At 30.3% G+C, this 14,466-nt stretch overlaps 1 protein-coding gene across 2 annotated transcripts; it reads left to right on the top strand.

Annotated features, from left to right (window-relative positions):
* The first annotated feature begins 1,050 nt into the window (after window positions 1-1,050).
* LOC149890205 (uncharacterized) lies at window positions 1,051-5,560 on the top strand. 2 transcript variants are annotated; one of them, XM_090086484.1, is made up of 3 exons: window positions 1,051-1,189; window positions 4,692-4,792; window positions 4,922-5,560. In XM_090086484.1, the coding sequence occupies exons 1-3, from the start codon at window positions 1,176-1,178 to the stop codon at window positions 5,395-5,397; spliced, it is 591 nt and encodes a 196-aa protein (XP_089942610.1). In that variant the 5' UTR covers window positions 1,051-1,175; the 3' UTR covers window positions 5,398-5,560. The 2 variants fall into 2 exon arrangements, with proteins under 2 accessions (XP_089942610.1, XP_089942609.1); XM_090086483.1 differs by lacking the exon at window positions 1,051-1,189 and adding an exon at window positions 2,503-2,617 and having other exon boundaries at window positions 3,269-4,792.
* Window positions 5,561-14,466: the final 8,906 nt, after the last annotated feature.

Raw genomic sequence — 14,466 nt, 5'->3', positions numbered from 1 at the left:
CTCTAAATAAACTCTAGTTAAAACTGCGAATGTCGGTGGCACTACCGAAGGGTTCCTGGAATTACCAGGGAGAGATTCTTTCCAATTGCTGGTGCCCTGACTCAAACAAATATTGCTCTCTTGGGTATCTCGAAGAAATACTAAGAGAGGGCAAATTTCTAAAGAGCAAAGCTCTCGTGCTTTCACGTGGTCATGCAATTATTTTCAAAGACGTCTTTTTTTTATCTATAGTCAACTAAAAAATTTTCTAATGAAAAATTCATGCAAAATTGAAAGTGAAACTTTGTTCAAAAATTTAATGAAATAATATGCAAATAAAATAAATATGCAAATTATGCAAATTATGCAAATCAGAATTTAGAAACTTTTAACATTCATGACTAAAATCGCGGTGTAAACGTAAAAAACCAACAATTAAAAATACCAGCTTGAGATTTTTTTTCTCCTTTATTGGACTTTTTATAAACTTGCAGAAATAGAGAGAAGCTCAACTAAAATTTTAAAACTATTTCTTCCTATTGTTCGATAGTGATGCCAGAAGCTGGATGATGCAAAATAGTAAAAAAACTACTTTGTTGTAAAACTTAGGGTAGTGAGAGAGAGAGGTATGAGTGGTCTTCAAGAATGTACGATACTACCATCGAGGATAATTCGAAATTGATATCGAAAAAATCAGTCCTTCCAAGAACGATGGCAATTCTGAATCGCTAATGGTATAGTAGGACGGTGTATCGTAAAAAATGACCGATCCGGTGACAACACGATACTTTCCGTACCGAGACTGTGCTAACTTACAACTATTCAAAAATGAAAAATATCGCAATTCGAAATTCAAATCAAATGTCAAGTTAAAGACTCAACTCAAGTGATCGGAAGATACGAAGTTAACTCAATCAGCAAACTATAATGCAGTTGAACTAAGAAAGCTATATTTGTAAAATTATTTTGATATATTTACAATGCGCTTATAGTCTGAAATAATTTTTCACAACAAATGTTCCAATCGACTTGAGCGTTAATCTAGGTTTGTGCCGTTTTTCATACGTCACTATGTTTATGCCCATTTATGCACTTTTTTTTTTACAAATCATACGATTGTTTGAAAAAGTTGTTTAGTTAAAAGCTTTCCTCCAACCAACTTTGTTAAAGTCTCGAAGTCTTAAAGCATTTTGATAATGTCTTATCCACAGTAAGCAAATCACTTGTGTTTGTTTTTATACAATACTTATAAATATATACAGTGTGTGCAATATAAGTATATATAATAAATGAAATAGTGAAAAAAAGTATTTATTAATTAACAATTCTGTTTATTTAGTTTACACTAGCTCTTGGTTTAAACTAGTTTTTGTAAATAACCGTCAATTGGGGTGAAAATTTTTATACCAAATAAGGGTGCTTAACAATTATCAATCGTTTTATTCAGTTGCTTGATATATATATAATGATGGCATAGGTTAAAGTTAAACAGCTCTTTTTTTTAAACTTCTTTTTTTAATATTTTTTGTATAAAAGTAAAAACAACTTGATTAGAAATTTAAAATACTACAGAGTTCAGATCATGTTCCACAAGTATGGTACTGTTATCCATTGACCTCTCCAATTATTCTAACAGTTTTCTCTGGGCTCCAGTTTTCAATTTATTCAGTTCTCAGATTGTTATGAAATGCAATGTATAACATGATAAGTAATAATGCCATAGTAAAGACATACAATGCCCAAGAAATGTGAATTTCTTGGATCTCTCATATACAATCACAATTAGGAATAGCAAAAATCAAAACTTTTTTTACTTTGATAAGTGAATGTTTTGTCATACCAACACACTTAAGTCTCCTAAAATTTTTTTAGTGGATATTTTTACCATGAATATTTTTATTGTGGACCTTTTTTGGATGAAATTTTTTTTTGGACAGCTAAATGATTTTTGCAATAATTAAAAAGGGAACATTCTAACAAGTAAAATGATGTCAGACAATGAAGGGATGGAAGATTAAGTGAATTGTATACAGCAACAAAAGTTGTGAAAACTTTGAAAAATTGATAGCCGTATGTTAAAATACTTTTACAACTAAGATAATATTCATATTTAGGTTATGAAAACATTGAAAAGTATGCTAAACCGCAAGTAAACTTTTATCAAAATAATTTAAAAATTATACTAAGTGCTGTTATATTGCTCTGTAAAACCAAGTAAATTTTGAATCTGTTCCTTCAGATTTTAATGATGAAGATTTCAATCACTAAAAAGTTTTAACAAAATCAATACATTCATAATTAAATTATAGGCCTTTATCTTTCAAACTTTTCAAACAGCATGAACAAGATTTTTTAACACAGAAAATTTTAATAGGGATATTAGCCAAAGTTTTATTAAAAATTTTTGTATATTTCTAGCTCTAAATATTGTCATCCCATGTTGTCCTTATGTTAAAGATTACTCTTGAATATTATGATCATTGTTAAGCATAAACAAAAAATTTCATTGACAAATATTTACAGGAACAGCATTAATTTGGATTTTTCATACTTTACTGTGTGCATTTTTGTATGAAACTTCTTCTCTGATGGTGGTGAATGTGACACAATCAAATATATGAAATACCAGTGTTTTAATGTAAGTTATGCATTTTTCAGCTATGTTTACATGCTTACAAAATGCTTTTTCTGTTTCACATAACACTTTATCTTTGATAAAACTTATGAGACAACCAAAAAACTCCTTTATATTGTATTTTATCAAAATGTTCTGTTATGATAAATATTAACATTTTCTTTATTACTTATTCTTTATTTTATATTTGTTGAAAAGTTCTCAAAGAGTTTAAAGTAATTATAATTTTTTTTTTCAAAATTATTTAATTTAACAAATGTTGATTTTTGGGTATTTAGTATTTAAATGCTTTTAAGTTTGTAATTGAAGTCATTAAATTAGACCAATAATTTAAGGACTAAGAATTAATTTTCCTATTATTTGCTTTCTGACTAGAGTGTGATGATAGATTAGTTAAGCAAATAATGTTTGCTTAAAGCATTGAAGTATAGTTGTAAAGATGACTTTGTTTAAAACCAGCAACATCTGTGATAAAACAAATCATGCTAAAAGAGTTCCAGATATAGCAATGGGCAGTTTAGCAGAGAATTAAAGGATACTAGTTTTTAAAAAAACTATTATTCTTGATATTTTCTTAATTTGGATGAATATTATAATATTATCCCCAAAATAAAACAGCTTCTTATTGATGCATTTCAATATTCTTTATTGTAGGATATTAAAGCTATGCTAGTTATGGTTGGCAAGCGTGCTACTTCTTCTAGGCATCCATGTCCACACTACTCAGTTAGCACTCCTGATCTATTTGAAAAAAATTCCAGCACATGGAGTATTCTTCATGATCTGTAATTAAAGTAAATCTGAGAGCTAGAGATCTAAGATATAGTACTAAAGAGTTTACTAATTAGATTAAGCTCCCTATGATCATGGAAAATTGGGATATATCTCTACTCAACATTTCAGAATTTTATCTCCTTATTAGAATAGTAAATAAGCACATCCTGGACATGGAAAAAAACTGACTTTCTTCTCAAAGTGAAGTTAGAACTTGTATTGCAAACTGTTTATCTTGTATTATATTGATAACCTATCAAGTTCATCATAGAGTTGAGGAAAACCAAGGATCAATTTTTCTGGGAAAGGTTGCTAGGAAACCTACTAGAGAAAACATTGGGAGCTGTTATAAGGAAGTAATTTTTTGGGAGCAACTATGGAGGGAGTAATTTGATTAAACAGAATTGCTTTGGGAAAGAATTAATTCCTGGTTACAAAGATCTTGAAATATATATTTCCTAAAATCGGTTTATATAAACTTTATTTGATCCTCACGTGTCAAGTTATTATTTCTAAAAATCATTTTTATTTTTAAAATATCATGTTATTGGCGAATAATCGAAGCACAATTTTGTTGTGTAAAAGTAATTAGTGGGAGGTTTAGAAAAAAAGGAACTAAATCTGAGAGAATTCTTACAACAAATTTCAAAGTTGCTGACTTTTTTCCATTTTTTTCAGGAGAATTTCATTTTTTAGCTTGAATGTCTCTTGTATGTACATTCAAAAAATATTTTTCACCAAGGTGTTGTCAAAAAACGTCTTGATTTTATTTAGCTCCACTGTAAGATTTTAGGTGAACCTGAGTTAGCATTAATTTAGCTATTAGTAAGGTTCTAGTTTTGCAGTATATTTGAACTAATCATGTAAATAGCAATATTATTTCTTGAAATTATTTTCTAAAATATTAATTCCATATTAAATGTATTAGGTGGATACTTGTAAAAGTTGTTAACATCATTAAGGTTGCAAAAATCATGAATCAAATTAACTACTTTTGAGACTTGATTTCATCTATTAATTCCACCTAATAAATCTTACTGTAGTCAACTTTAAATGTTTTCTTTTTTAAAAATGCACCTTAAACTGAATAATCATCTCTACTGTCAAGTTTTAGAACTGGGATATGCTACAGCATTTAACTACATTTTACAGTATCATTATTTACTATCATGTTTAAAAATTTGACTAAAAGATACCTACTGCAAATTGTACCAACTAATGTTCTGTCTTTTTCACTTTTAAGTAAAAAGAAGAAGCAGTTTTTTAATCAGTCAAAAGTATTTTACTATTTCCATTTTCTTAGTCAAGCACCATATCCAGGAGGACCTCCGAGTCAGTTACCATATCCTGGAGCGCCCCCAAATCAACCACCATATCCTGGAGGACCTCCAAGTCAACATCCAAGTATGCTTTATTTATCTTTTCAAATGTTTGTTAAAAATTTTATACTTTTTTTAGTAAACATTTCTGTCTTATAAAATGCAGATTTTTCATCAAAATATTAGAATAATGTTTTGATTAAAACTGTTTTAGATGCACCACCAGCTAATTATCCACCATCTGGTTATCCCCCTTCAGGTTATCCCCCTTCAGGTTTTCCACCATCTGGTTATCCACAATCTGGTTGTCCTCCTGTTGGTAATCCACACCCTGGATACCCAACTAATTCACAACCACCAATTTCGTCATCCATTCCAGGTTATCCACCTCAACCAGGCTACCCTACCTCAGGGTTTCCTCCATCAGGAGGTTATCCGCCTCAAGGTCATCCTATGCAACAATCTCACGCAGCATACCCTCCCGGTGTTACCGGCCCACATACTAATTTAAGCAAGAAAGAGCTAAAGAAACTCAAGAAGAGTCAAGACAAGCATCTTGCAGGAGGGTTGGCAGTTGGTGCAGTTGGGGGTTATATGTTGGGTCAATCACTCAAAAAACATAAAAAACACAAGAAAAATAAACACGGTCATAAAAGCTCAAGTAGCAGCAGCAGCAGCGACAGCGATTAAAGAAATTAATATACTTTAATTTTTAGATTTTCTTATTTTTTCTTTGGAATACACTTTGCACATTCCACAGTTTTTAAATTTATTCAATTCTAACCAAATATATAAGTATTGTATGTTATGCTAAGCTCAATCATGCTATATAAGATGATATTTGAACAATGTATTTACTGTTAATTTCATGGCATTCCGGGCACGGGCCTAGTGCGACGCCCTAGCAGTGCAAACCCAAAATTTCGAGCGTCAAGGCTCATTTTCTGTTTTTGTTTTTACTAAATATTGTTTATCTCGTTGCGAACGAAATAACGCATCATAGACACAAAGTCTGTTCAATCTTGCATGGTACATTTTGCAGGATTGATGGATTTTGTGTCTGTTAGTGCGTTAACCACTTTCTTATCAAATATTATAAGATCAGTCGCTGATTATAATGGAGATCATTGTTTCTGCATTCATAACTCAACAACGTCTTTAACATCGTTATTTAACTCTTTAGGCCCGTTTCTTCTTTGCATTATATTGGGCTCTCTTTTTTTTATATTGCAGATAGAGGTCTACAAAAAGGACAACTTGAAGGCTTTTTTGTCTGAGTTTCAGCATCTCCTACTTCAACAAAGGCACGTGAGCGGCGCTAGAAAGGCTTTCTTCGTGCTTAGATTTTGTAACTGTTTCTTGTGCCATACTTCTGCTTATAAATACTTTGGTTTGCTCCATTAAACCAATCTTTACATATAAATGCTCCATTAAACTAATCTTTACATATAAAACACTTTTTTAAACCCAATAATAATAAATAAGCAAAAATGTAAAGAGTAAATCAAAATTTACCCTGGCGCTCTCAGCGTAGAGCACAGTACAATAGGTGCATCATTTTGAAGCTGTAGTAACAGAGCAATGTTAGGCAGCATTAAATTAAATCTTGCACAAGGTGTTTTTTTCAACAAATTTGTATGTTTTTTAATCAAATTTATAAAAAATTTATACGTTCTGTATAATTTTAGGAATTTCTTTAAAAAATGACAAGAAATTTTTTTCCAAACGTTTTTAAGACCACCAACGTGATAAAGTGATGTTGATTCGCTTTCCTTGATGTTTTTTTTTAATTTTTTAAATAAAACACAAAAAAACAAAGCTTTAAAAGTAAACTGGTTTTTTAATGTACACATTTCTGTGTATACAAAGTTTAATAGACTGTATTTGTTTGCTAATTAAAAAAAAAAGAAACAATATCTGAAATATCATTATACTTTTCTGGTTAATCTGTTTGAATACTTTATAGAAAAAAAAAAAAAGGGGGGGGGGGGGGAATGACCGGATAGGATTTATCCCCTATTTATTTCAAATATTTGAAACTGTGCATTTAAGAAATACAATTGCGTGCGTGCGTGTGAATGTGCTTTCACATATTTGAATCGATACTGTTTATGGTGTCATTAGAAGATAATAAATTGGTAATTAAATTGAATTATGTGAAAAAATATCTTATTCACCAATATTATAAGAAAAAATATCAGTTTCGTGTTCATTTTACCATAAAACTTTAAATCAAAAAGTTTTGGCTTGGACGAATTTAAAAGATTTCAAAACCACCTCTAGGTTTCTTACTTAGCCTATACAATGCCCCTTAAAAGGATTTATTCGGTCCTTTCAGATTAAGTTCATTGTTAATATTTACGTGGTGTGGTTTTAAATAAAATGACTTCCCGTCGAAATTTGTTAAATGTTCCGGTTTACTTTTAAAACACATTTCATTTTAGTTAAATTTGGATACGGTAAAGGTTCAAAAAGATTCTCCACTGACATCTATTAACTTTTTCATCTTAATAATACCACAAATTTTCAGTTGGATTGATATCCGGGTTTGAGCAAGCCAACCCAACAGTTCTATTTATCTTCTAAATATGTTTTTGGCAGCCCTACAATTATGTTTCGGATGATTGACTCGTTGGAAGACAAAATAATCCTTTAATCCTGACAGAGGTGTTTGTTTCGTAAAATATATATATATCTTCAGCTCCTGTTAACTTTTCTTCAATTTGAACTAAGCTACTGTTGTTCTACGCATTTAAGATTTTTTTTGTTTCTAATATGTTTATTACTTGTCAACAACCTCGACGACTTTGCAAAAAAATTGTTCGCTAAAAAAATTGTTCGCTCTTGTCAACAATTAATAATCGTTATAAAATCGTTATAATAATAAAATTATGCAGCGTGTGAATTTTGTCAATAATTAGCAAAGCTAATTATTGGCACATTATTGACGCATATTAAAATCCCAACAGTTACTACCTCCATCAAAGTTAAAACAGTGTACAAAACAAGTACATTACCACTTATGTATTTGATGGCTGCTTTAATTTTTTTTTTCCCCCTTTTTTTCCATACAGTTGGTCTAAAAACCCACTAGACTTTTAAAAATCAGTTTTATGGTCTGACGAAAGTAAATTCGAACTCTTTAGTTCGAATTTGAAAGAATCCAAAATTTACCCTACAGTGCTTGATAAATCAATAGGTATAAATGCTTAAGTCGCATATAAAATTGCACTCTTAACGTTATATACTAAATATAACCAAATATGATAACTTATTATCATAATTATCAACACTTTATCCCAATAATATTCATGTTTAGACATTTTTTTAGCGATAAAGAGTAAACAAATGCCTATCTTTTATTTAGAAGTACCTTAGTAAGTAATCTTAACTCCATGTTTAAAATAAAAAACTTTTTTTGTCAGAAGCAAAAAATACTAGTAGTTTTGTCTTTGGAAGAAACAAAAGATGGAAACGTCTAATAAAACAGGTTTTATTTTTTAAATGCGAAGCAGTTATGGTCACTAAGATTATGGTCACTAAGTTATGGTCACTAAGCAGTTATGGTCACACGTTATTTGAAGATTTTGTTAAAGGTGTTTTTTTTGAATGTTTGGCATTAACTATAATTGAATCGTGATTTGCAAAAATCACGTGTTACAAAATTCATGCTCTCAATTAAATTAAAGAAAACCTTTCTATTTCTGACTTAAAGCAAATTGGTACGGATTTTACTTTATTTTAAAAGCCTCGAAAGTCTTGGTTACAAACAAGTTTATTACTAGTATTGTTAAATTATATTTTATCTTTTTTTTTTATACCATGCACGTGTGTGTGTTTTTTTGCTGACCATCACTAAAAAACTTCAAAGTAAAACACAACAACATTTTGCACTTAACAAGTTTATTATTGAAAATAAAGGTATGAAAATGGTTATAAGAAAATAATAAAGAATGAAACAAAATGTAAAATATGCAGATTCTACTCTTCAACATCCGTAGGGAAGTCATTTGCTTCGTTAATTGGCCAGTTGAAAATATTACCATAAAAGTACTTCGTACCCCATAACCTATTTTTCGAGTTTTTTTAAATCGGCAATTTTTTATTCTATTTATAGGCACTTTGTTTGACGAATACACCTTTTGACAAGCAGCGGAAAAATTTTGATATAATAGTGTTTTAACAGCCTTTATTGCATCAACTCTACCTTGTTTTATTTTATTCTACTAAGAAATAATATGAAGGTAATGGAAACAATTCAAGTAAAGTTTCATATGCTTGTTTAGATATATATCGTAATAATAAAGCATGTCTAATCATAATGGCAGAATTTTGTGGTTGACTCTTGCATTTATAGTATATTCGTCTATTTATTTCATCAAGAAGTAATTTCTATTAGAAGAAGCGATGACTTTTATGTATGATGCAATATTTTCTAACAGACTCAAACTAGTTAATTTGGCATTATGACCCTTAGTTAACCATGAAGGAAGTGAGACATTATTTCCCATATATTGTAAAGCTACAGCTAAACAATTATCAATTTTATTGGTTGAAGAATCGATGAAAAATGTGTAATTGGATCAAATACTAAATTATGACAAATTACAGAATTGAGTTGTTTTTTTTTAACTCAAAGCCTTCTGGTGAATGTTTCCAATTTAACTTGTTCCAGTCAGTAATTTTATCATTTTCAGAAAAAGAACTAAGTTCATCTTCTTGATAAATGCGAGTTTTAGGTGGTCTTCTCATATCAATCGGTGACGATAGTGCGGAAGGACGTTTTGAGCACTCACTTGAAAAAATTTCAGGAATAGGATCTAGATTCCAAATGAACTTGCATTTTATACCACGGATAAGTTACTTTTAATTAAAATACTTTTCATACACAATAGAGTTCGGTAAAGCACCCCGGTTTGGTGAAGGCACTTCCAATCACTGCGGTTTACAAAATGAACCCAATAATTTAGTTGGTGTTTAAAAGGAAAAGGAAAAGAAGCAACTTTTTTTATCTTCCAAAGAACTGGTGCATCCAGTTTTACAACGCTATGCATAACCATGATAAGATTCAGCATTTTTAGCATTTGTTAACTTTCTAAAATAGTTTTTAAATATAAATTAACTCGATATTCATACATCATGCATACATGTGTATATGTATACATATACATAGGGGAGAGTGGGGAGAAGTGGGACGCGGGAGAAGTGGGACGCCCCTATAATTTTATTTCGCAGCAGCGCCAAATTACTATTATTTAATGTAAACGTATAGATTTCATGTGCTCTTTTTATTAGACATCGTTTCTCGTCCCTGCGCGCGGTGAAAACCCCTTTTTTTGAACGTACCCCAAAAAAGTACTTTTGCTGACAGCCTTGTAACTCGTGTATGTATTTATTTTAGACAGTTATTGCACTTCTTTTTATTTTATAGGGAAATGCACTTATCATCTAACATTTAGTAATTAAATTTATATTTTAGCTTTAACTGTGTGGCTGTAATTTTAGTTTTATTTTGTCTTCCATACATAGGGGTGAAGCGGGACGAAGAAAAAAGTCGCTGTCCCACTTCTTTTAGATTTAGAAAGAGAGATCTTTATTAAAGTTAAATTTGATTTGATTCATCATTAATATTTGGAGCAAATTGAGAGTTCTTTTTACATCAATAATTTGAAAGCATATGTAAATAAAGTTGTTATTTCATAGTAGTCTGATATTAGATATAGTAATAACAGTAACCTTAAGTACTTTTTTATCAAACCTAATTTCTTTTAAATTTCAGGTCATGCCAAGAGTTTATAAAATAAAAAGTGAAACTCCACATGTTTCAGAAAACATCTCCCTCAAATGTCCCGCTTCTCCCGCACACTTGTCCCACTTCTCCCACACTTGTCCCACTTTACCCCAATAGCAGGGTTCCTCTTAAACTAAAAAAATATATACTTTATTAAAAATTCTGTCGATCTTAGGGGATGCATTTGGTGCCCCAAATATTGCTTTATTTGTTAAGACTAGTTTGGTTCAGTTCATACATCAAATAAAAAAGATATTGCAATTATCCTGAAAAAAAAAAGTCGTGTCCCACTTCTCCCTGCTCTCCCCTACATGATATATATATATATGTATATATATATATATATATATATATATATACACGTGATATATAAATATCGAGTTTATTTGTATTTTTAATAGTACAATCTTTGTCCACTTTAAATCATTAATCTAATGCAAGTTTAAAATTTTACATTTTTGCATATTGCAATGTCAATTACTTTTTTTGCGCAAATGTCAATTCTGAAGAACTCTAAACATCTTTTAGATTTGATACATTTTTTCTCTTCCTATATAATAATATTATCATAATATTATTATTATAATATTAATATTCTAATACCATTATTCTAATATTGTTATTCTAATACTATTATTCTAATATTATTATTCTAATATTATTATTATAATATTATTATAATAACATTATATAATATTATTATAAGAAAATAGGCAAATAAGGTCACTCGTTTGTTTGGAAATAAGTAAAATAAAAAAAAACTAATCCAATAAATAATTCTAAACTTTGTTCATTTTTAAAATTTTTTTAACCTCTGAGCGATAGTCATAGAAAGGATGTCGTCAGTTACTTTCTCATGTTGGTGCGATGTTGGTTTTAAGTTGGCGACGTCACCAACCTAAAAACAACATCACACCAACGTGGGATTGAAGAAGGAAATTTTCGTCAAACTGCGATGTTTAATAAACATACAAGTCACATCTAAAGGGCATCGACGTCACTCTCATGCAAGTCTATGATTTTAGGTTGTTCAAAAATTAACATCGCCATTGTATCGCATGCTAAGGTCGGTCCAATAAATGTCAAAATAGTTATAAAGACATAGTTAATTATAGGCATAATAGAGATGGTTTGCAAATATTGCGAACATTAAACTTAAAATCTTATCCCTGATAGTGGCGTTGGTGATTCCTTCGGTTAATTGCAACCAGAAGAAACCAGGTAAACAGCCAGAAAAATCACGGCCGCGTTGCTTGTGAACTAACGTACCTGTAATTAGGAAAAACTTCTTTCTAGCATTAATAACAACTTCCGACACGACTGATTTGGTCGCAAGCCATGAGGTTCTTTTTACCTTTCTTCAAGCTGGTATTCAGCTTCTTACCTTGTCTGAAGCAAGACATTCAGCTAACGCACGGCTGGCACACGCTTTTCATTTTAATTTGGTAAAGTAATTTGCTTTAAGTGTGATAAAAGCGCGGTTCCTATGGCCTTTCTTCTGGGAGTTTGTGTCGTGCTTTCATGCACGTGTTCATAAGGATTCAGAGTTGACTCTGTCTGGTGTGTTAGTGGTATGTATATGGAAACTTTGTCGCAGATGGTCTTCTCTCTATTCACTGGATATATTCGACGAGCCTCAAATACATTAATGGCATTTTTAAAAACACATTAATGGCGTTTAACGTTTAGTATTCATGCAGTTCTTCTTGATAATACTGCTACCAATACTGGCACAATAATTCATTTAGTGGTAAATCTTAAAGAGTTATTAAATAAAAACTACACCTCAGTGGGTGTGCGCTACATCGAAAAGAACTTCCTTTAAGAGCTCTTTTTAAAAAACAAGATGGCATAACACTAGACCAGGAAGTTTCAGCGGCCTTCTTTACAAAAGATGTGCTGGAAATATTTAGGATACAATAAATTTTTTTAGAACCTATCATAGATCCAATAGCTAATGGGTATATTCCAGAAGTACAAAAAGATCTTAGTAGCGATCCAAGACTTTAATTCAAATATTTTAAAGGGACAGAGTGTGGTAAAGTTGCTGATAAATAGGTTGCTTATAAATCCCAGGACAAAAAGATCTATAGAATTCTTCTACAAAATTTTGAAACTTATGGCCTATAGAAATTCTATAGAAATTCTGTAGAACTTCTATAGAATGTCTATTAATTTCTATAGAACTTGCTATAAAACTTTTTTTTGATATTGGAATTTCTATAGAAATTAACAGAGATTTAATAGAAATTCTATAGAATCCTATAGAATTTCTATAGGCCATAAGTTTCAAAATTTTATAGAAGTTCTATAGAACTTTTCTTCCTGGGATTGGGCCACTCAACCATGCAAGGTGTTTAACTCTAGCTATTCGTATCCTCTATTTACATACAAGAGATAATGAACCAAACCAGTCATTAAAAATACTGGTCTACTTTATTGTTCAGGTTTATGCTCCAGCATGATTCGAAATAAAAACATCTGCGCTGCACGACTTTCCTCGTCTCTTTTTTTTGATAATTTATTTTTTGATATCGTTCGACTAAATATTCTTTCATTTAATGATGTAATTTGTGAAGTAATATGTACGTAAATATGTAAAATATACATGATATAATATATAAAAGTTTGAAGCAGAAAATTAGAAACAAGGAATTCTGCTAAAGACCTGAAAACGTTTTTTATGTCGTGTTTGAGGTTGATGACACCAAGAATCTGAAAATACGAAATCATGGTATTCAATCAATGACTCTTAGACAAAATTATATTTTTAAATTATTTGATTGACTTAATAAGTAAGTTGTAAAATTATTTTAAAATTCTTTTAAAAATAATCATAACGCAGTATTGATTGTGTTTAAAAGAATGATAAAATAATTTTATATTTACAGAACAAACCAGTCTAAAAAACGAATTGATAAAAATTCCCGAAATAAATTTTAATGCAAATCATTGATATGATTTGATTGACCTCACTGCTCCAGACGTTACGGAACCTTCTTCCACGCAAAAATTTTCGATTCAAGAAGTTCAATGCTTCATAGATAATTCTGTTCAGCCAGATTAATTCCAGATTTCCCATACCATTTAATGAGTATAGAGCGAACTGCTAAACTAATATAAGAAGCATCCCATTACATTCACGGGTTAGGGAATCGACAAAGTTGCATCTTGACAAAATTGCTTTGCAGGAATATGCATCAAGCATAAATGTCAAAAAGGATTATTTTCTCATTCATATGATGGTATTTCTGAATAAATTCAAAAATTTATTAATTTAGACCAACAACTTTTTGTAAATTTAAAATCATAGATGATAGAAAAACAGCGTATTTAAACACTATGTAATATATTCTCACAATTGAAAATTTCAATTATGCTTATCGCACTTTTTTACAATGCTTTTTTTGTTCAAGTCCGATAATTTTTAAAATTAAATTAAAATTTTTTAGATTGTATAAACATTTGATTAAATTATATATTCTTCATTTTGGTTTCAAACTTTTGCCATTTTTTTGGGGAAGAAGATTGATTATTAACATTGAAAATGCCGGAAAGAAATTTTGCAAATCAATTTTAGTATTGTCAATTCATGGTCAAAACATCTTCTCCATACGCATCACATACTTTTCGCCTTGTTTGAAATGCGTTTTTACCTTTTCGATAGTATAACAGTAAAATCTGCCGAAAATGCTGCTTCCAATTTACCATTTTTGCTAGGGCACTAAACAATAACTTGCAAAGAATCAAACAAATTTTTTAACAAACAAGTCTTGCTATATCAATTGTCAAAAAATGAAATGATTATGCGGCTTAAGTGTGAAGTTGCTTATGAAAGGTTTTTTACCAGACCTGGTCTTCTGAAGAACATGTGACCATGCATAAAGTATAAAAAGACATTAAATCTCCACTTGCTTTGCAAAAGAATTGCAAATGACGTTGAAGAAAATGACCCTCAAGTTGCAGAG

This window comes from Hydra viridissima, unplaced genomic scaffold (assembly GCF_058129835.1).
Source record: "Hydra viridissima isolate aposymbiotic clone 2 unplaced genomic scaffold, HvirCarnegie_v1 scaffold_4, whole genome shotgun sequence".
NCBI classification, from domain to species: Eukaryota; Metazoa; Cnidaria; class Hydrozoa; order Anthoathecata; family Hydridae; genus Hydra; species Hydra viridissima.
This window is presented reverse-complemented; position numbering and strand designations above follow the sequence as displayed.

Excerpts from the sequence above, each read along its gene's own strand:
- LOC149890205 (XM_090086483.1), top strand. The coding sequence starts at position 4,558 with ATGTTTAAAAATTTGACTAAAAGATACCTACTGCAAATTGTACCAACT. Across the intron at positions 4,793-4,921 it reads ACCTCCAAGTCAACATCCAA|ATGCACCACCAGCTAATTAT; the intron begins GTATGCTTTATT and ends AAACTGTTTTAG.